Source organism: Pleurodeles waltl, chromosome 6 (genome assembly GCF_031143425.1).
Source record: "Pleurodeles waltl isolate 20211129_DDA chromosome 6, aPleWal1.hap1.20221129, whole genome shotgun sequence".
Classification (NCBI taxonomy): domain Eukaryota; kingdom Metazoa; phylum Chordata; class Amphibia; order Caudata; family Salamandridae; genus Pleurodeles; species Pleurodeles waltl.
Window position 1 is genome coordinate 788,929,140 of NC_090445.1, and position 20,829 is coordinate 788,949,968.

The 20,829-nt window shown below is 44.2% G+C and overlaps 1 protein-coding gene and 1 long non-coding RNA gene across 2 annotated transcripts in view; one reads left to right on the plus strand and one right to left on the minus strand.

The window, feature by feature from the left end:
• The window catches only part of XPNPEP1 (X-prolyl aminopeptidase 1), a 433,587-nt gene that overhangs the window by 283,187 nt on the left and 129,571 nt on the right, over positions 1 to 20,829 (plus strand). The window contains exons 14-15 of the mRNA XM_069239428.1: positions 7,142 to 7,219; positions 8,272 to 8,343. Coding sequence (XP_069095529.1) covers positions 7,142 to 7,219; positions 8,272 to 8,343 — 150 coding nt within the window. The remainder of the gene's footprint in view (positions 1 to 7,141; positions 7,220 to 8,271; positions 8,344 to 20,829) is intronic.
• Positions 1 to 20,829, minus strand: part of LOC138300264 (uncharacterized) — a 191,993-nt gene that overhangs the window by 8,147 nt on the left and 163,017 nt on the right. The gene's annotated exons all lie outside the window — the stretch shown is intronic.

Below are 20,829 nucleotides of genomic sequence, written 5' to 3' on the forward strand. Positions count from 1 at the left end.
TGCCAACACCGCAGTTAGAGGCATGAACTCTAATGCCCTCCATCAGAAACATTCCTAGCTTTGAGTATCTGGTTTTAAATGTGAAGTCCAGCAAATTCTCTTGGCTCTTCCCTTCGACGGGGAACTCCTTTTTGGTCCTCAGGTCGACACCCTCCTGGAAAAAAGAAAGAAAGATAACAAGATGGCCAAGGCCATGGGGACGTTGCAGTCGCCATCGCAACGTGGATCTTATCATTGCTCCTCTTATCATGAGGATCGAAGACCACCACCCCCACCCTAAAACCTTTACCACCTACCAGCGTCCCAAAGGGCATACCACCTTTTCCAGGGAATACCACAGAAGCTCATATAGGCGTAACAACTCCAAAAGTAGAGGCAAGGGCAGTTTCACCAAGCCCTCCACAGCCACCAAACCCTGACTTGTCCACTATCCCCCCAACCATGGAATACCTGTCAGGAGTCGAAAACACAGGTCCTTCCCCATCTGGCAGAATGTCACCTCCGACCGGAGGGTGTTGGATATTACCTAACGTGGTGATTGTCTGGAACTCACTTCCATGCCTCCAAACATTCCACCTCACAAGAACAAACTCTCATCACAACATCAACAGTTTCTCAAAGAAGATCAGACATTTCTCAAAAAAGGGGCCATAGAACAAGTGTCAGTACACCAGCAAGGCATAGCGATTTACTCACTATACCTTCTTATCCCCAAGAAGGACGGGTCCCTAAGATCAATCTTGGACCTCAGACCCTTAAAAAAATACATTCTTTCAGATCTCTTTCACATGGCTACTCTTCCAGATGTCATTCGTTACTGCAGCAAGGCGAACGTCAGCAATCTCCTAAAAGGCTGGACTTTCTTAGACCTAGCTCCTTTGAGAACGAATGTCTCGCTCACTGGTTGGGGAGTTCATTCACAAGATCTGACGGATCATGGATTCTAGACACCCAGCCAGAGGCTTTTTCATATCAATCACTTGGAGTTGCTAGCTGTTCACCTGGTGCTCAAAGCCTTACTTTCCAGCCTGATTGGCAAGATAGTCTTGATTAAAACGGATTACATGACTGCCACATGTTATCTCTAAAAGCAGTGGGGCACCAGGTCCCCATCAGCTGTCTCATCTAGCCCAATCCATCTGGAGGTGAGCTCTCTGGTGTAACATTCACCTGTTAGCCGGAGTATCTCCCGGAAGAGGACAACAACTTTGCAGATCTCCTTAGCAAGAGGCGCCAACAAGTCCACAAGTAGGAACTCCACTCATAAGTCCTCCTATACTTTCGGTGTTGAGGTCACTCAGAAATAGACCTTTCGCCACAGCAGAAAATCCCAAATGATAAAACTTTGCCTCTTGGTTCCCACAGCCAAAGTCCAGGGATGGATGAGTTGGTCTGGGATAGTTACTCATTCTTTTCCTCTTCTCCGTTTGCTTCAGTTTGTGTTTCACAGACTTTAGCAGAAATCTCTCACCCTCATCATGATGGCTCCCATATGGTTGTGGCAACCATGATTCACCACACTCCTAGACCTCTCAGTAGTTCCCCATGAGGTACTGCAGAACAGGCAGGACCTTCTCATGCAGAGCTTTGGAGAAATCAGGCATGCAGACCCTAGGTCCCTCAACCTTACGATCAGGCTCCTAGAGACCTAGAGACCTACAGGTTGATTATTTAAATTTATCACAGCCTTTTATGGACATTCTTAAAGAAGCATGCACGGCTACTACTCATACATGTTATGCAGTGTAGTTGAAAAGATGTGTTCACTATTGTCATTCAAAACACATTGATCCTTTAGCAGCCAATGTGCAAGACATTGCCTGTTACTTATTTTGTTGACATACTACTCGTCTAGCTTTTACATCTGTAAGACTACAGCAGCAGTAGCCACGTATCTACAAAACAGACACACTTCTCTATTCAGGATTCCTGACATGAAAACCTTCCTAGAAGGTCTAAAGAGTCATTCCTCACAGGGTGCCAAAAGCCGCCACTTGGAATCTCAGTATAGTGTTAACAAGATTAATGGGCTCTCCATTTGACCTCCTCCACTCCTGCCCGCTCCAGTTTTATTCTGGAAAGTATCATTTCTAGTTGCTATCACTTCACTCAGATGTGTCAGTGATCTTCAGGCATTAACATTAGAAGAACCCTTATTATGACTACGTTGAGATAGGGTTGTACTTTGTACCAATCCTATATTTCTTCCAAATGTGGTGCCTCAATTCCACCTTAATCAGTCTATCGAATTGCCAGTATTTTGTTTTTTCTCAACCTGACTCACTTGCTGAAAAGGCTCTACACACCTAAGATGTAGAATGAGCCCATATGTATTTTAATGATAGACCCAACTCATTTAGGGAAACACAACACTTTCTTGCCTTTTCAAAATCACACAAAGGTACGGCCATTTCTAAACCACGCATTGCATGTTGGATTGTTAAAAGCATTCAGATGTGCTATGCTGAAGCTAAAATAACTTTACCTATCCCTGCTAGTGCTCAGTCCACTTGTAAAGGAGGAGATTCAATTTCCTTCATAGAAAATATACCTGTAGCTGACAAATGTAAAGCACGTACATGATTTACACCGCATACATTTACAAAACATTGTATAAATGTACTGGCCTGTCAACAATCCAATGTTGGTCAAGCAGTTCTACGTACTATTTCAAATAGCTCTAACCCCCACAGGTGTCCCACTGCTTATTGAGTCGCACTGCTTTTCAGTCTATGCTCAGCATGTGTATCCACAGCGACACAAGCCTCGAACGTAAAATGTTAATTACTCAGTAAGCATCTGTTCATGGCATGTAGTGCTGTAGATTCACATGCACCCACCCACCTCCCCGGACACCTGTGTTTATTGCAGTTACTTTAATAAGTTATCACACATTAATTTTGCATGGACATCTCACTATAATACACTATGCTTCATAGTCCATCGATGGTCATACACGTTACCACCAAGAGAAGGAGTCACTCTACCTTGTGACTTGAAATACTTTTTTAGAAGAAAAACAACTTGCACACATCCGAGCCTATCACTGGATGGCAGGATTATAAGCATGTGAATATACAGCACTACATGCCATGAACAGATGCTTACTAGGTAAGTAAGGTTTTCTTTTCCTACACTCCCTCTTCCTCAGGGGAGATAGAACTGCTCAGTAATCTGTGTAGCATATGAATCTAAAAGAGATTTCACAATGAAAAAGAAAACTATCACCTGTAATTATAGTTTTGCAGCTTGAAGGTCTTGTAGATTCACATGAGACCTTCCCTGCTCCCTACTGAAGAAGATTAATGGATGTAAAAGAAAAAAAAAGAATCCAAAATGGTGGTCATGTTGTGGGGCATTTTAGGCTCAAGGCCAATGTCATGCATGTTTCCACGCCCACCTACAGCAAGATCCAACAACTAGATGGTAGGTTTATGCACAGCTTGTGAATACAGAAAATCTTCAACCTGCAAAACCTAATTTACAAGTAAGTAAGTAAATCTTCCCTCATAGCAAGAAATTATCCTTAAGCTGTCATGTTCTAATCTTTTGTTGGCTGTGATTAAAATGACAAACTTTTCAGTCACAGCCAAAACATAAATTGTTCATGAGTAGCAGGGTACACTTGCTCTAGCACAGTATTTCCCTGCTCGCATTTCTCCTTTTGCCTATGGGATGCCAATGCTCATTTTAAAATAAACGATGAATTGCACTCACATTCCATAAAAGTTCACCTTATCCTAGAGGAAAAAAGTAATCTGCATCCTGGGCATTTTTCACCCGCTGGTGATGAGTAACATTTCTCCAGAAGAGATACAAACCTGCCCTGATCTCTAGTTATGTATGATTTTCCATCTAGACATCGTCTTTCTCCCAGAAATAATATCAAGCCACAAATGTCACTGCGCCAGATATATGAATGATCAATGACAACACCATAGTGCTTCTGCACAAGGTCCTTGGCTTAGCCCAAAGCAGTTTTTAATTTGATATTTTAAAGAGTTACAAACATCCTTTTGTTAAACATTGCACATCCTGAAAAAGGGGATGTAACTCCAACGACATTGGTGTGGTTGCATGAAGCAAAGATTTTTTTTAAAAAGAAGGGTTCTTATTGGAACAGAATACATAGCTATTTAACTTTGTGTTATAGAGTTTAACAGTAGTTCATGGAATTAGATCACTTAATTGAGTGATGTTTATTGCACAAAATAGTTTATAAACATTCAAGGAATCTTATCTGTGCCCTAAGAAGAAGTGTTAGTGAACCAAATGACAGTTTAGTTTGTCATGCGCAAGGTAAATGGACAGTATTGTTAGAATTAATTTAGCAACATTTTAGTCTATTAAAACCTTTGAGCGAAGTCATTCGGTTCAACATGCATCCTATAGAAAAACATCAGAATGCTCACTGATTTAAAGAAGAGAAATGGGGCACAATGAAGATCAATACAGTGTATTTCAATATAAAAGCTGGGTTTCAGCCCAGAGGTCCTGATTATATATACATTGTGAGTTTTAACCTCTGGAGACGTATCTGCCTCTCTCTCCCCCTCGTTTAGCACCAAATTATTATTGGATCAATGGACTGAATAGAGTAGAAATACACATTTGAACTTTTGATGTGATAGTTGTGCTGCTGTGATTATGAATTTAAGGGAGTCTGTATGGTTCTTTGAATGTTCCCCTTGTTACTGTGCTCATCAAGTTATAACAGAATATGTTTATACGTTCAGGAGCTAAATTAGCGCACTTTGTTCAGTCAATAAACAATAATATGACACACAATCTTTTTTTTTAAAGTTAAAAGAGTAAGGAAAGGTGGGATAACGTTTTGTGTTATCTGCTGTCTTCCACTGAGAAGTGAAGCCCCCTGCAGACTTTCATGTGTATGTGGTAAATGTGAACTCAGGAATAAAATTCAAACAATTACCTTTTGAGATTTTATCAAATATCTGCTCAGCTTTGTTTAGCAGTTTTGTTTTTAAATCAAAAATATATGCTGACCGCTCTACTGAAAGGCGAGGGACAAATAAGGAAGGTGGAGCGAAGCAGATGGATATGCAGAGGACTGAGTTAAAAGGGTCAGCAGGACATAGCGATACTAGATTCAGGAAGTAGAAAGCAGCACTCCACAGGAGAATGATAGTCACCATTCAGAGGAAAGAGAGGAGCTCAAGAAAGCATTTTCCGGGAGGAGGAAAGGCAAAGAAATAGTGGGGTCGAGGAGGAAAATTTGCAGCTTATGAGCAAATCATTTTGCATGCTGCATTGCATTATAAGGAGCATCTGAAGCAAAAAAAAAAGTCTTGCTTTCCCATAGCTTTGTGTGGAGAGGATATAAGTGCAGCGTTGCCCTGATCCTCCCAGGAGTTGGTGCAGCGTACACTTGTGGCAACTACAGGGTTGCCAATACACCACTTTGTCACCTGACGAGGTATTTTATCTCTTATGCTCTCAATGGATGGCAGTGTCCCCTTACGGCCAGTGCTCCATCTGTTTGGCTGGTACCTCCAGTGAAGTAAGCAGAAACTCCTGCAATACTCAAACTAGTGAGGACTGTTATTTCTAGGGAAGCCTGGCCCCTGCAGAGAGGTGCCAATACCAGAAATCTGATGGGCCATCCCCAGTGGGTAGCCATGTCGCAAGGTTCCACAATTTCAAACTCACTGAGTAACTAAAAGCTGAAGACCCCATCCTATAAAGGCGGCAAACACTCAAACTCAAGCAAAATTAGTGGCATCACTGTTTCATGCTTCCACAAGTGACAAACCTTCTGATCCAAGTACCTGCTGTTATGTCCTGTTAGTCGCCCCCACTCCACACCACAGGCCTCTACAACAGATATTTTTCACACACCTGGGTCTGGTGTTTTTGTAGGGGGGAGAGTGGAAGGGCAGTGAACTGCCACCACTGTGTGTTGTGGTGGCACTCTGTGTTAATACTGCTGAGAGTTCTGAACAAGACTCGGTTGGATGGTAGGTTGGAGAGTGGTGCACAGCCGGTCACAGACTTGTATAGGGGCAAAGGTCCGAGCACCTCAGAACCGTACAAATGAGAGCAAGAAAAGAAGTTACGGGCAGAGGAAGTGGAACAGCAGGGACTGGACAGGTGGGCAGACAGAAGAGCAAAGAGAGCCATACCCATAATACAATGCCTACCACGTTTGGAGCATTTCTTCTGGGCAGAATACTGAAAATATAGAAGGTTTAGGATGGGAAAGCACAGACTGGCTCATGTTCACTATTTACCTTCACATCGCTGGCCCGATAGCAATTAGTTAGACAAAACAGTGTACGTGTAGTGTTGACAAAGGCCCACCATCCTCTTGGTGCCTAAGAGATGTTATTACTTTGATGTATCAAGCGAATGTAGTCCAAGACGTTAGTAGTTGTAAGAGTTGCAAATCAAGAGGTGATTATAGACTTTATAAAATCGATGGGACCATTCCGCAAAATATATATGGGTATCAGAGGTGTCATGCACCCCTTTAAAAACAATGTGAATCTGCATACCCTTTGATTTTGATGTTGGGCCGACCAGTTTTTTTCTTCTTAAGCTGTAATCTAAATTGCAGACCACAGTCTACTAATAATTAGTTATTTATAACAAACACAAATAACCAGCGGTAAAAACTGGAGAAAATATGTGTAAACTTGCTTTTAATAATCTGTGTCACATTGTTCACTGACTGGGATCGCAAACTAGCTCTCAGTTTCGAAACATGCCACAAAGAGGTTATGATCAATATACTGAGCAAACCCCAAATTGCACTGCTTCTTCAATCGTTTTCATTTTCTTTTCGAGCACCTAAATATGTAAAGCCATATGCAGATCTATATTGTCTGCATCATTGGAGTTTTTGTGAGAAATTGTTGTTAGTAGTTTGATTATTATTATTATTTTTTTTGCAAAATGTTTAATATATTTATCTACTAATCTTCATGCCTGTGGTTGAGATGTTAGGTGGATGGAAAGGTATTCATAAGAAATATAGATCGTTATTAAAACAATATTAGATTGTTTAGTTGCCAAAGATAAACCAATAAAACGTGTTTTGGATTATGTGAAGTGTGGCACTATAATTATTGCAGTTACTTTGTGCCACAAATCCAGAATTTTAACAAACGGTTTTCTTCAGCCAACAGGAAGACTTTGTTGAATTGAGTTTTCCGACGATTTCGAGCACTGGGCCCAATGGTGCAATAATTCACTATCAGTAAGGAAGACATATTTCTTTTATAAATTTTACTTGAAACAACAAACAGTAACTTTTTCATCCCAAAAGCGTTTTAGCTGAACTCACCTTGAATTAATGTCTTAGTTATCTATAACTAACCCACTGGCTCTCTTTCCGATGATACTGATTTGCAAGCTGTCCTATAGAGGTGGATGTCTTTAACCCATTTTTCATAACCAAGGTTAATTACGTTTTTCTGTGTTCTCTGATTCGCCCAATATAACTGTATAGATTAGGAGCTTTTTGGCTACATTACAGATTTTCATTTCATGTGTAAAGGTTGATTCACTGCTACATGTGCAGCACAAGAGACTGCCCCCAGCACCTTTGTGGGTGGATGCCAGTTTTGCCTTGGAGTGGATTACTCTGTTGTGCGGGAGCATTCCTAAATTGACAAGATTCATAGTGTGAGGGTCTTTGACACTATGCTTGATAAATCATGTTCCCACCAGTAAATACCACAATTGCAGATTTCCCACTCGTTGCAACTATGGTAGTTGTTGTTTTGTCTTGTCTTTTTGAGCGTTTCTAGGATAGGCACCTTTCAGTTCTTGCAAGATTTGCGTACGACATTAACGTTTTTGTTTTTGATGTGTTATGATATACCTATTATTATTAAAATACATTGGCTATTTGCAAGTAGATTTTTCCCTCTATTGTAAACAACCCAGTCTTCTAAAGGCCTTGAACTCTGGCACAAACCTTGGCACAGAACATTAATATCGCACGTATCCTGCTTTGTATAGTCTATATTGGTTTTCCTTTCCATTCAAGTGTGACATTTGTTAAAGCTGTAGGCACGAGAGGTGTGTGCAGTGGAGCAGAGTAGAACAATTTCCCTCAGGTTTATTTAGGTTTCCTTTTCTGCCTCATCCCTGATAAGCATTTGGTGCAAAAAGCCTAAAGCAGACTCTAAATTAAAAGCTGCATCTCATTGCAGTGTCTCTTTGCTCTTTGGAATTGGCTAAACCTTTTGTTGGAACCAAATTCCTCCCGAGCACACTGTTATTTTTCTTGTCTTTCACTTATAGACCAGTTCCTGAAACAAACAGACCACTGTCGGTGAATGAAATCTTCCTTCTGGATTCTGGAGCTCAGTACAAGTAAGTGTGCCCTGGTGGAAAATACCAGTGTTCTTCAAATGTCCTTATTTATTTTACATGATCATACCGCTGTATACATGTTATCAACCCGTGCTCTCCAGCGTGGGATCTTTTCTGTATTTTCCTGCGGTCTGTGAAATAATGTCAGCTTACAATTCTAAAAGTGTTACCTCTCTGTCATGGAAATATTCGAACATACAGTATCTTCGCACACGTGCAGGATCAACATTTAAAAAAAACATTTTACAATGAAATCGGTGCTTATCAGAGTCAGATTTGTAGGGCCTACATATATATTTATGTTTTAAAAAAATGGCTCCCTGTAGCACATACTCTGTTAACTAACACCTTCAAGAATTCTAACGCTTCTCATCATGCACCGCATGGTCAGTGAGGCTGTTACTTTTCAGGTACTATATTAATGAATCTATAAACGCTGATGCCATTTGGCTATTTTTGGCTGAACACCTATTTCTGTGCGCATGTGTTTGTGTGTGTGTCGGTGGGGGTGTTAACTTCACTCAGTATTTTCTAATGTCTGCTTAATTTTTTCAAATAAGTGGATGTTTTTGGTCTTTTTCCTGAGGTTTTGTTTCACCTTTGTCTTATGAGCAACCATGTTGGCTTGCTTTGACAAGTACCATTCATGTCCCGGAAGGTAAACATAATATGTGCGTTGTTTGGCTTTCAGACTCTCATTCTGTCACGAGGTGCAAAATATAAGATTTGGGGAGAGGGAGGAGGGGGGAGAAGCAGCGAGAATTAAGCCATTTATCATGGTAAGCCAGCGGCTTCAGAGGAGCAATAGAGCTACCTTTCTCCTCTTCTGCGCCTAGTGGGACCATGTCTGCCCACATCCTCTGAAGGGGCCGTCAGATTGTTCTTTAAGTCATTCTAAATTTTGTTCCCACTTGACGCTGAAGCAGTAGATTTTGAGATGGTTGTTGTAGACTGTTTTAATTGATAGTGGCAGAAATCTCTGCTTTGGCTTTTGCTGCTTCATCACTGTCGAGGTCTCTCTGGGTCAATGGCATCTTAGGCACTTCTGAGCCAGATGTATCAAACAATTTTGCATTCGGAAATGGTGCGAATCGCAAAATTCCACTGTTTGCGAATGCAAAATAACCTTTCAGGATTTTCAGGCATTTGTAGTGCAATTTAAGGAATCGCTAAAATAGCGATTCCCTAAATAGGTACTCGCAAATAGGGAATACCTATTTGAGATTACCAATACACATGTACCATGCATTTCCTATACCATGGCCATACTTTGCCCCCAACACATCAGGCTAGATTAATGGTAGCTCTGGTTTTAGTTTATTCTAAACGACTGCCTATACCTTCCCTACTCCAGCCGCCATCAAGCCTTTGAACTGATGGACAGAGAAGAAATACAGACCCAGACTCTGATCCGTTCTTTTTGAGAAACTTTACCTCTAGATTTACATAGTTGTGACTGAGGCTAACTGGGAAGCACTATGATACCATTAGTCCTACCTCTTCTGCTACCCTGGAGAAAGGAAGCAAATGACTGGGTGCAGCAGATAAGAAAAACTGCATGACTTTCACTGCAGCTTTGAGAGTGGGCAGCTCTCACAACACTGCTTAGTCGATGCAATAGCCAGTTTTGGGATCCTTTAGAACGTTTTCCTGTTTGGCTTCTCAGAAATGAAAGAGAGGATTTGAAAGAAATTCTAAAGGAGTAGATGTCTGTGCCTGACTAGACACTTAGTGCAACCAAGGACCCTGCAGATTTAACAGCTTGAAACACATGCTCTGGTCCATCAGTGACTATTTTTAGGAAACAAGGTTTCACTACAAACTCATTTAGAATTATAACTGATAAATATCGATGGTCTTGATTCTCACACAACAAGGCATATAAAAGTAACATATAGGTAAATACATGTTAGAAACAGTAAGGACTCGAAAAATCATACATATGTTACTAGACCTGCAGATGTAGTGATTTGAATGATTTACTTGACTTAACGGTAATAGACTTGACCCGTAAACTGGTCTCATATAGCTCGGTCCTTCGCAAATATTTTATTTTACAAAGCCGCCGCCTTGTACATTGTCACATATGAGAGAGCCTTCAAATATGCAAGTACAACATTTCTGATGTAGGAAAAATTGTTTTGTTTGATTTAATAGTCTAAACGTTTGCTCTGTGTATAAAGAGTCCAGCTCACATATAGGGTGCACATGACCCCCGAATTGCCTCTAAATTCATTATAGCATCCTCACTGTGGAGGACGCACAGATGTTTCTCAGTTCATGTTTAAAAACTCACTTTTAATACATAGATAACTGATAGAGACTTCTAGCTGTAGAATCCTTATCTCTGAATTTCCCCGTTGTCAGTCTGGATCTGGAAATGTTTGCTTGAGAAATAGCCCTGCGCGCGCCGGCATGTGGCTCCGTTTAGTTCCATGTGGCATCGCGATCACCTATATAGGCACCACCAAGGCACGCGGGCGTCAGTTCTTTTCTTTCCCTGCTAGTTAGCGCTGATCCAGAGAGAGCTACCCCGCTGTTGTTTCTTTTTTTTTTTTACAGGCTTTTTCAGCTTTTATGTCAAGTATTTTTTTGTAAAGAATGACATCTAGGAAGGTAGGATTCAAGCTGTGTGGTGCCATCGGTTACGGGCCTTCACCTTGTCTGCCTATTGTGTCTTGAGCAGGACCACAACTCAAAGTCATGATCGGACTGCCGGGCTTGGCGCTGAGGGAGCAGTCTCTAAAGCGGCTTGCAGCCCGGCAGTCAGTGCCATCCGGCGCGACTCCTAGGAGGTCCCGGTACCGGTCGAGGAGAAGGTCTCAGGACCTCTACAGAGGCCCTAAAGTCCTGTTTTTCCCACTCAAGGTCCTCGGGCACTCAGGAAAGCGGCATAAAAAGGAGTCGTCTAAGCAGACTTTGACTTCCCCTTGTCTGTCAGCCGACCCATCGATTTTGGAACATCGGCGTTCAGTCAGGGTTCCGCAGAATCAATGCCAGGTCCGACTCCGCGCCTACCTCCATTTCTGGAAGGCAGAGCGACCCCCACTCAGGTGATAGACTGTTACGAGGCCATGCACGCGTATTTGAGTGGGCCGACCCCTCCGAAGTGCCCTTTGGGCCCCAGGGCCAGGATCCACGCTGGCGACTTAGGCCTCAGCTCCAATTGAGTCTCATGGATTTGAATCTGGACCGGTGCTGGTCGTACCCACTCGACCTTCTCTGGCACCTTTCATAACACAATGCTCCCGATGCCCACAAGCGGTGCCAGCCCCATTCCGATTCCAGAAGTTCCAGGGCCGGAACTATGTTGCACAACGCCGATTCAAGCATCCACAGGTGCCAGATCGTTGTCTGAGCATTATTTGCAGCAGCCAGGCATGGAAGAAAATTGGGAGTTGTCCTGGACCCATTAGAACACCAGTTAGAGAGGTCTCTGGACTGGTATGAGGAAGTAGGAGAGGCCACTGGGCTGAACACCTTTCCAGATACTGGCTTGCTCTCTCTCCCCACTGTGGCTATGGAGGAGGGAGCTTCTTGTGCAATGGTGGTGTGTAGGACAGTGGAGGTCCTCAACCTCGAACTGCCTCCGTGGCTGTCAAGACTAGCCTCTTGACTGAAGTGCTTCAACCTGGGGCTTTCACTTCCAAACCCCTTCTGCCCTTTAATGACGTTGTTACTGACGTCCTGCTGGGAACTTGGCCCAAGTCCAGCACAGGGGCTCCTGTAAGTAGGATATTGCCCGTCTTCATTACCCTGCACCGGGTGACCCTAATTTCCTCAGCCAACACCCCACCTCCGAGAGCTTGGTAGTCCAAGCTTCAACTTCTCACGGTGCATTCCCTTCTGCTCTTCCAGACAGGGAATCGTAGAGGCTGGACCATCTTGGGGAAAAAGGTGTTTTCTTCCACCAGCTTGACGTTGAGGTCGGTGAACACCTCATACTTATTGGACCGTTTCTTGCACACCTTATGGGATACGGTTGCACAAGTGCTGCCACAGATTCCATAAGGGGCCCAGGCCATCCTTTCCCAAGCAGTGAAAGAAGGAAGGGGGTGGCCTGGATATGACTGACTTGCTGGGCAGAACAGTTTTGTAGACGGTGGCCTTACGGTGCCACGCCTGGCTGAGAACATCTGGCTTTTCGGGGGATGTCCAGGCAAACATTATAGCCATCCCCTTCAATGGGACTCGTTTGTTTAGTGAGAACGACTCTTGGTATATGGCCAAGTGCTTGGGCCTCTCAGCGACCCCCTCCTCCACAGTCTGCCTTTCGCCCGTTTCGTGGCCGCTAAAGGAGCGTACCACCATGCCAGCCACTGTTCTGCTCAAGCTCCACAATCTATGCAAGTTTGTGGGTGTGGTGTCTTCAGACGTAGATGGATCTGGAAGCCAGAAGTCATCTGCAACCCATACCCTGGCATCTACAGCCTCCAAGTCCTCCTAGTTTGATTCTGCAGGACCATGTTTGCCCAGTTGGAGGCAGAATCCAACATCATCTCCTCCACTGGCAGTCCATTACCTAGGACGCTTGGGTACTGCAGATCATTCAGAAGGGCTATGCCCTGCCTTTTCAATCCTTTCTTCCCCCAGTGCCACCAACATTCGAATGGCTGGCGGAGGATCATTTGTCTCTACTTCAAGAGGAAGTCGTGGCTCAGAAGTAGGCAGGCAGCTTTTGTTACTCCCGCTACTTTCTGATACCCAAGAAGAACAAGAGTCTTTGCGCTATTCTAAACCTACGGACCGTCAATCTCTTCCTCAAGAAGGATACATTGGCTCAGGTCTAGTCTGCTGTAGACCAAGAAGACTAGTTGGTAATGCTGGACTTACAGGATTCATATTTTCACATTCTGATCCTGCCTGCCCACGGGCGTTATCTGCGGTCAAAGTTAGGCCACAAGCACTTTCAGTTCAGCTTGCTCCCATTTTGCCATACCAGCCCCCCTCGGATGTTCATGAATGTGATGGTGGTGGTCACAGTTCATCTGAGCAGGTTAGGGGTTTCAGTCTTCCCCTGCCTTAATGACTGGCCGTTGACGGCATGCTCGCCTCAGGCTGTTGCCTCCCACCTCCAGACTACAGGGAACCTTCTGCTTTTGCTGGGGGTCATTATAAATGTGTCGAAGTCACACCTGACTCCTTCTCAGATGCTCTCTTTTATAGGGGCTGTTCTGGACACTGTGCAGTTTCGAGCTTATCCTCCTGAGCAGTGAGTCCAGGATATTCAGGTTATGATACTGATGTTTCGGCCTTTATCCTCGGTTTCAGTGAGACTGATACTGAGACTCCTGGGTCTCCTGGCTTCCTACATCCTGCTGGTAAATAATGCCAGATTGTATATGCGGGCTCTGCAGTGGGACCTAAAGTTCCAGTGGGCACAGCATCAGGAAAATCTCTCCGACATGGGCCAGCTCTCGGTGGGAATTGCAAAAGACTTGCAGTGGTGGATTACGAACCGTGATTGAGTCAAAGGCAGACTCCTGTCCCTTCTCCAACCAGACCTCACAATAGTGACAGATGTGTCACTTCTGGCATAGGGTGGCCGAGAGGTGGAGAGATGGATATCAGAGGACTCTGGTCTCTGGCAGAATCGGGGCTCCACTTCAATCTGCTGTAGCTCCGGGTGATCCAGCTAGCATTGAAGGCATTTCTTCCATTTGTCAAGGGGAAGTTAGTGGACAACACTACCGCCATGTGGTACTGCAACATGCAGGATGGATTGGGGTTGTGGAACCTTTGTCAAGAGGTCCTGCGTCTCTGGACATGGCAGGTACAGCAGGGCATAACCCTGGTGGTTCAGCACCTGGCAGGTTCTCTGACCGCCACGGCGGATAAACTCAGCCGTTGATGCCTAGCGGATCACGAGTGTTGTCTCCACTCGGGGATGGCACAAGGACTCTTTCGGTTGTGGAGAGAGCCTTGGTTACATCTATTTGCCTTTAAAGAGAACGTGCAATGTCAGCAGTATTGCGTGCTGGAGTTTCCAAGGTGGCAATCGCTCAGCAATGCTTTTTGTCGCAAGTGGAGCTCCGGCCTACTGTATTCCTTTCTGCCCATACCACATCTGCCCAGAGTTCTCGAAAAGATCAAGAACGACTGGGCATAGGTAACCCTTGTGGCTCCAGATTGGGCACAGAGAATCTGGTATCACGGGTTTCTGAAAATGAGCATCGATCCTCCGATCATGCTGCCCCTTTGGTAGGCTCTTCTGTCACAGCAACATGAGAGGGTTCTCCACCCAAACCTATCAACTCTGCGCCGTCATGTATGGAGATTGAGCGGCTATAGTTGAGAGCCTGCAACCTTCCTCCCTAAGTCTGTAATGTTATTTTGAAAGTCAGGCGTTCTACCACAAAAACGGTATATCCGTGCCATTGGCAAAGATTTGTAAAATATTGTGCAGAAAAAAACTGCAGATCATCTTTCTGCTTCTCTCACTTATGTTCTTTTCATCCTGTCCCTTGCCCAATACTTTGCAATCTTAAGAGCTATCTGTCTGCTTTATCTGCTTTTCTGCAGCTGCCTGACCAACCCTTCCTGTTTATGTACCCTGTTGTAAATAGGTTTCAAAAAGGGCTTGTACATATGTTTCACCCTTCGCCCTTCATTATGCCTCAGTGGGACCGGAACTTGATTCTTACTTTTCTAATATGTGTTCCATTTGAGCCCCTTCATAACTGTCCCCTTAGGGTGCTCATCATCAAAACAGCCGTTCTCGAGGCCACGACATCCGCCCGGAGGGTGAGTGAGCTTCATCCAAGCCTCCTTCTGTCACAGTGTTTCCTGATTAAGTGGTTATAGGAAGCTGGCTCTGTATACACTATATCAAAATGAGATATAGGGCCAGATGTAGCAAAGGGTTTTTCCCATTCTGTGTCAATGGGAAAATGTGTTCGTACATATGGCCCATAGTGTGCACAGAGTCCAGGGGTTCCCAAGAGGTTTAACAGAGGCTAAAGTAGATAATACTAATGCTCTCTTTTTTGGTAGTGTGGTCAAGCAGTTAGGTTTATCAGAGGGTAGTGCAAAGCATTTGTTGTACACACACAGGCAATAAATGAAGCACACACTCAGTAACTATCTCCAGGCCAATTATTTGCATACAGCAAAAATATATGTTGTTACTTTTTCTAGAACCACCTGATTCAGTAGGTAATTACATTTGCATGTAAGTATCCAACATATGTATCACTTATACTTTGTTTCAAATTGGCAAGTTAAATGGTTTTCAAGAAAATAGTAAATATCTGTTTTAAAGGTTGATAGTGCAATTTTCAGAAACAGTTCTGGTGGGAAGAAATGTTAGTACAGTTTTGAGGTAAGTACAAGACTTACAGTTCCAGTCTCTTGGGGTTAGGATGTGCACAGGTTGGGGTTAAAGTTAACCCCAAACACCCACCACCAGCAACACAGAGCCGGCCATGTGCAGAGGTCAAGTATGATGTAGAATTTAAAATGGAGTCCTATGTAGACTGGGGGCACTTAGAAACGTGCCTGCTTGCAGGTAAGTACCCGTGTCTTCGTTGGGCAGACCTGGGGTGTTTAGGTGAGCACCTGGAGGGCCACAGGTCAACATCAAACACACACCCTCAGCGACACAGGGGCAGCCTGGTGCAGGGTGCAAACACAGCATTGGGCTTCCAGTGCTTTTCAATAGGGGAACCCCGGGGTTTACAAAGATACTGCAGGCTAGGTCCAGGCGGTTGGTTCCGGAAAACCACAAGCTGGAGAAGGAGGAGGGGCGCCTACTGGACGTCGCTGGACCGGTGGTTGGATTCACCAATCCCAGGGTGCTTCGGGTGCAGGGATACCTTTGGGCGTCGGGAATCTCTTGGTGTCAGAGCGGTCCTCTGGATTTAGGCTGCAGGCGTCATTGTGTTGGACAGGAGGGGTCAACTCAGGGTGTACACTAGGTCAGAATCTCTTGGGGACTAGCTCTAGTCGGTTAGGCCACCTGGACACGGGCTGTGGGCGTCTGGTGCAGAGCGGGGAGGACTTGCGGATACGTGCGGTTCTGGAGTACTTTGCTGGTATTTCTTCCTGGACAGGGCCGCTGTCCACGGGAGATCTTGGTCCTCTGGGGTGCTAGCAGTCCTCTTGAGGCTTTTAAGAGGTCACTGTTCCTGCAGGATGTGTCTCCTTTTTGTAGCAGGGCTTCAGAAGCTGGACACAGGCCTGTAGGGCTGGCGCCAAGTCAGTTGATGTCTTCAGTCTTCTCTGCTGGAGGTCAGCTTAGAAGTCATTCTTCTTTCTTCTTGTCATCTTCTTGAGGTTGCCAGGAATCTGACGAGCTAGGTTCAGGGGAGTCCTTAAATCCTAGATGTAGGGGCTTTACAGGGGTCAAAGGGTAGTAGCCAATGGCTACTGTCCCTGAGGGAGACTACGCCCTTCCAGTGTCCACTCCCTTTGGTGAGTGGGACACAGACCTAACCCTTTGGTCCCTGCCCTCCAAAAAAAGATGGAGTCTTTTGCAAGGAGGAGGTCACTTCAGCTCTGGACATCGTAGGGGTGGTCCCAGTCGAAGTGGTCACTCCTCCTTGTTTTCCCTAATTTTCTCGCCAGACTTGCTGCCAAAAGTGGGGCTTTGCTCAGGGACGGGCATTTCCACTTGCTGGAGGGCCCTGGGGCACTGTAACAAGAGGCCTGAGCCTTTGAGGCTCACTGCCAGCTGTTACAGTTCCTGCAGGAGGGGTGGTGTGAGGCACCCAGTGCAGGCTACGTTTCTGGCCACAGAATGCACAAAGGCTCTCACCCTATGTGGTCAGAAACTCATCTGAAAGTGGCAGGCTGGCACAGACCAGTCAGTCCTGCACTAGAAGTTTTACTAAAATACAGGGGGCAACTCTAAGAGGCCCTCTGGGTGCATTTTTCAATAAATCCAACACTGGCATCAGTGCAGGTTTATTGTGCTGAGAAGTTTGATACCAAACTTCCCAGACTTCAGTGAAACTATTATGGAGCTGTGGAGCTCGTAATGACAAACTCCCAGCCCATATATTCAGTATGGCCACACTGCACTTACAATGTCTAAGAATGGACTTGGACACTGTAGGGGCATATTGCTTTTGCAACTATGCCCTCACCTGTGGGATAGTGCACCTTGCCTTAGGTCTGTAAGGCCTGCTAGAGGGGGGACTTACCTATGCCACAGGCAGTGGTTTGTGAGCATGGCACCCTAAGAGGGGTGCTCTGCCGACTCATTTGCTAGGGTTAGGGTGATCCCTTTTCAGGGCCCTAGTTTGGACACGCATTTGTAGCCTACTTAATGGCTCTACCCTCCTGGTGTGGAAAGTGGTGAAGAAAGTAAATAAACTCCGTGCACCAGGGTGGTGCCTATTTAGGTGTCAGCGATGTCGCATCCGGTACGGATTACGCAACACAGAACTTGGGTTTCAGCAAAAATATTTGTCATTTGCACATCACCAAGTGTTCTGATTGGTTTTTATATAAATTGTTAGCAAACAGAATTTTAAAAATGTGCTTCCTAACTACTGAAATATATTTTGAAATGTTTGTACAGTTAATTTACAAGCTACTTAAATGTTGTGTGTTAGGCTATGGGATGTCAGGTTTTATTTCTATCATTTTACGCCCTGTACGGCACGATTGTCAGACAGTTCACTTTACAAAATGTTACCAACTTCATAGTCATAGAAAGAAAAGTTAAAACCAAACTCCAGGATAAAATAAGCAGTAAACTGTATAAAAACATAAGCTGACTTTTGACCTCTGCTCTGAACACAGAGCAAAAGTGACCAGATTAAAACAAGATTTAAAGGCATCTTTACATCTCATGCACTTTTCAAGTGAACAGAACACCTGCCTGTATCAGCTCGCCAGAAGGGGCTAGTAGGTCCTAAAAATAGCTCGCCCTGGTAAAATCTTACATGCCAGAGTGAATGGGCTAGTATATTTCTCGAAGCCTGTCAAGGACATGTCTTAGAGTGTATGGCTATATGGCAATTAAACCATTCTGCACTTTATTTTAGGAAGTCAAGGTTAAACCTTTCTGTAGTGTCTCAATGGCATTTCGACTTTCAGTCATTTCAAGGGTCATCTTCAGGACAACAAAAAATAGTGTGCACACGTAATACTTTAATGGGGGAGACAAATGGATTTAATGGAGAAACTATATGCATACACCAGGAGCATGTAGTTCCACATATTTGTGGCGTTAATAACTAGGAAGAGAAATCACTGAAATGGATGCAAGCGCGGCAAGGAATGGCCGCAGAGTAGACTGTTAGTTCAGAGGATGGAGAGCCGGCATATCACAGTCACTGTGCAGCACAATTCTCATGGTTAAAATTAACATCCTTAACACCCTTGACTCAGTAAAAGATCCTAGACGTTCTTTACTGGATTTTCCCTTTTTGGGCCAGGTGAAGGCAAAGAGATTCAATGAATGAAGACAAAGGCTGAAGCCCTAAAGTTTGTAGACTTGGAGAAAAGGAAGAAATTTCCCAAAGTCTAGTTCAGAGGGTTTGGTTGAGGGCAAGAGTGGACACATATCCTTTTCCAAAGAAGATAGCTGCAACTGTAGCGCCAGGTGCAAAAACAGCAGTAGATACAGTTTTTTCAGAAGCAGAAGCAGAAGTCTCAGAAAGGAAACGACTCACAACAGACTTCTGCAGCTCCAGGGGAACGCTCCATTGACTAGACAATGAGTCTTCAACTCTGCTGACACCACACAGCATCTCAGTGGATGGAAATATTTGCACCCATTTTCCCCTCAAGACGTTAAATGCAATAGATATTTAGTTGCTGAATATCATTAAATCTGGTTGGAATTTTATTTTCTATTCTTCTGCACTTTCAGTTCCTCTTCAGGTGTCAAGACCATTTCACCTAAAGCAGCTTACACTGAAGTTCACAACAATCCTACACAATAAAGCTATTACAATGTCCCTGAATTGCTGAACAAGAAGTAATTGACCCTTTTTCTGAAGCAAAAATAAGTAGGAATCTACGTCTGGAGTTCCATCCCAATCTACATCTTTAAAAATGGGTCAACCAGAAGTTCTCCTAAATGACTTGAAGTTGGCTCCATGAGACTTCTCTAAATGCATGACTGGAGTATCAGCATTACAGATGCAGTGAAGCTTTGCCTATCCATACTTGGGTAACTGGCATGTGAAAGGCAAGGCTGTGTTATTCCTCCTGCAAGACATAAAGACAATCCCATCTCTGCTCATAAATGTAGGTCTACAGTTCGAATTAGCAAAGTTGATTCTAAATTTGGGGCAAATATTTCAATACTGGCAAGCAACAGGGTCTCCTTCAGAGTAAAGACTGTTATTTATAAATTAGAAGATCACTGAGCCTGACAAGACTCTTCTCTTTTGGGCAGCATGGAATCATCATATGTCTTTCTAGTTCTGATTACGAGGACGCCCTCTTCAAGGATGTCTGAAAGCCAGACAACTGTGGCAGAAAATTGGTGCAGAAAAGCTGAGATTTGGAAGAGAAGTCTGACAGAATTTGACCCTTTGCTAGCCTAACAGTCTTGTGTGCTGGTGCATGAAAGGGAGCATGTTGAGGGGAACCCCGTTCCAGAAACCGCCCACTGTCAGTAGTCACAGATGCTCTAGTGAAAAGTAGAGAGTCTACTTGGGTGACCTTTCTATCAGCGGTTGACTAATTGTATAGTGTCATCATGCCAGAATCTTTCCACTCCATAATCTTTCTTCTGTTGATTTCAGTGGCAACAGTGTGCTGCAAATAGACAACACAACAACCGTAGGCTATATCAGCAAATGAGGTATGTAGAGCGGGTGATAAGTTTAAGAGTCCTTCCGTAGGAAGCACAGTCAATTTCAAACAGGGTTCTGGTGATAAATTTTCTGACGGTGGGCCGTCTTTATGCTTAATAGCACAGGAAAGCAGACATCTTCTATAACAGCACAAGTTGGTGCTAGACGACCGGGTATTGCAATGTTGTGTGGCAGAGTTATCCTAGAAATACATAAATCACATGCAAGCCAGACGTAATTGTACGTAGCATGAAACACACTAACACTTTACACTGTATATGAGCAAGACGTGGGACCTAAAGAACTAAATATTCTAAATGATGAAACTCGCTAACAGTGTGTGTGAGATAGTTATATCATTTCTGCTGGAGGTTGATATTACTCGTGTTAGTACCAATAACGCAAACCTGGAAGAAAGGAATCTTATATTCTGCACTCCAGTGGCTAGGTGTAGCGATTAGCACTGTAACACCATCTGGCCTTGCACAGAAGAATTGTATGTGTTCTGAATTGCAAACATAAGAAACTGTGCAGGAGTTACCCATTTCCTCACCATTGAGAGTCATTGGGAGGAAAAGGTATAGAGGGACCTGGAAATTAGGCATGGTCAGATACGGATACTGATTGCTCAAGTGGCATGCAGGAGCACCTTTATCTTTATCCAGCTGCAGGCCTGACAGCTTTCTGAGGTATGCAGGGATAGTTCTATGGCTTGGCATAAATTAGAGTG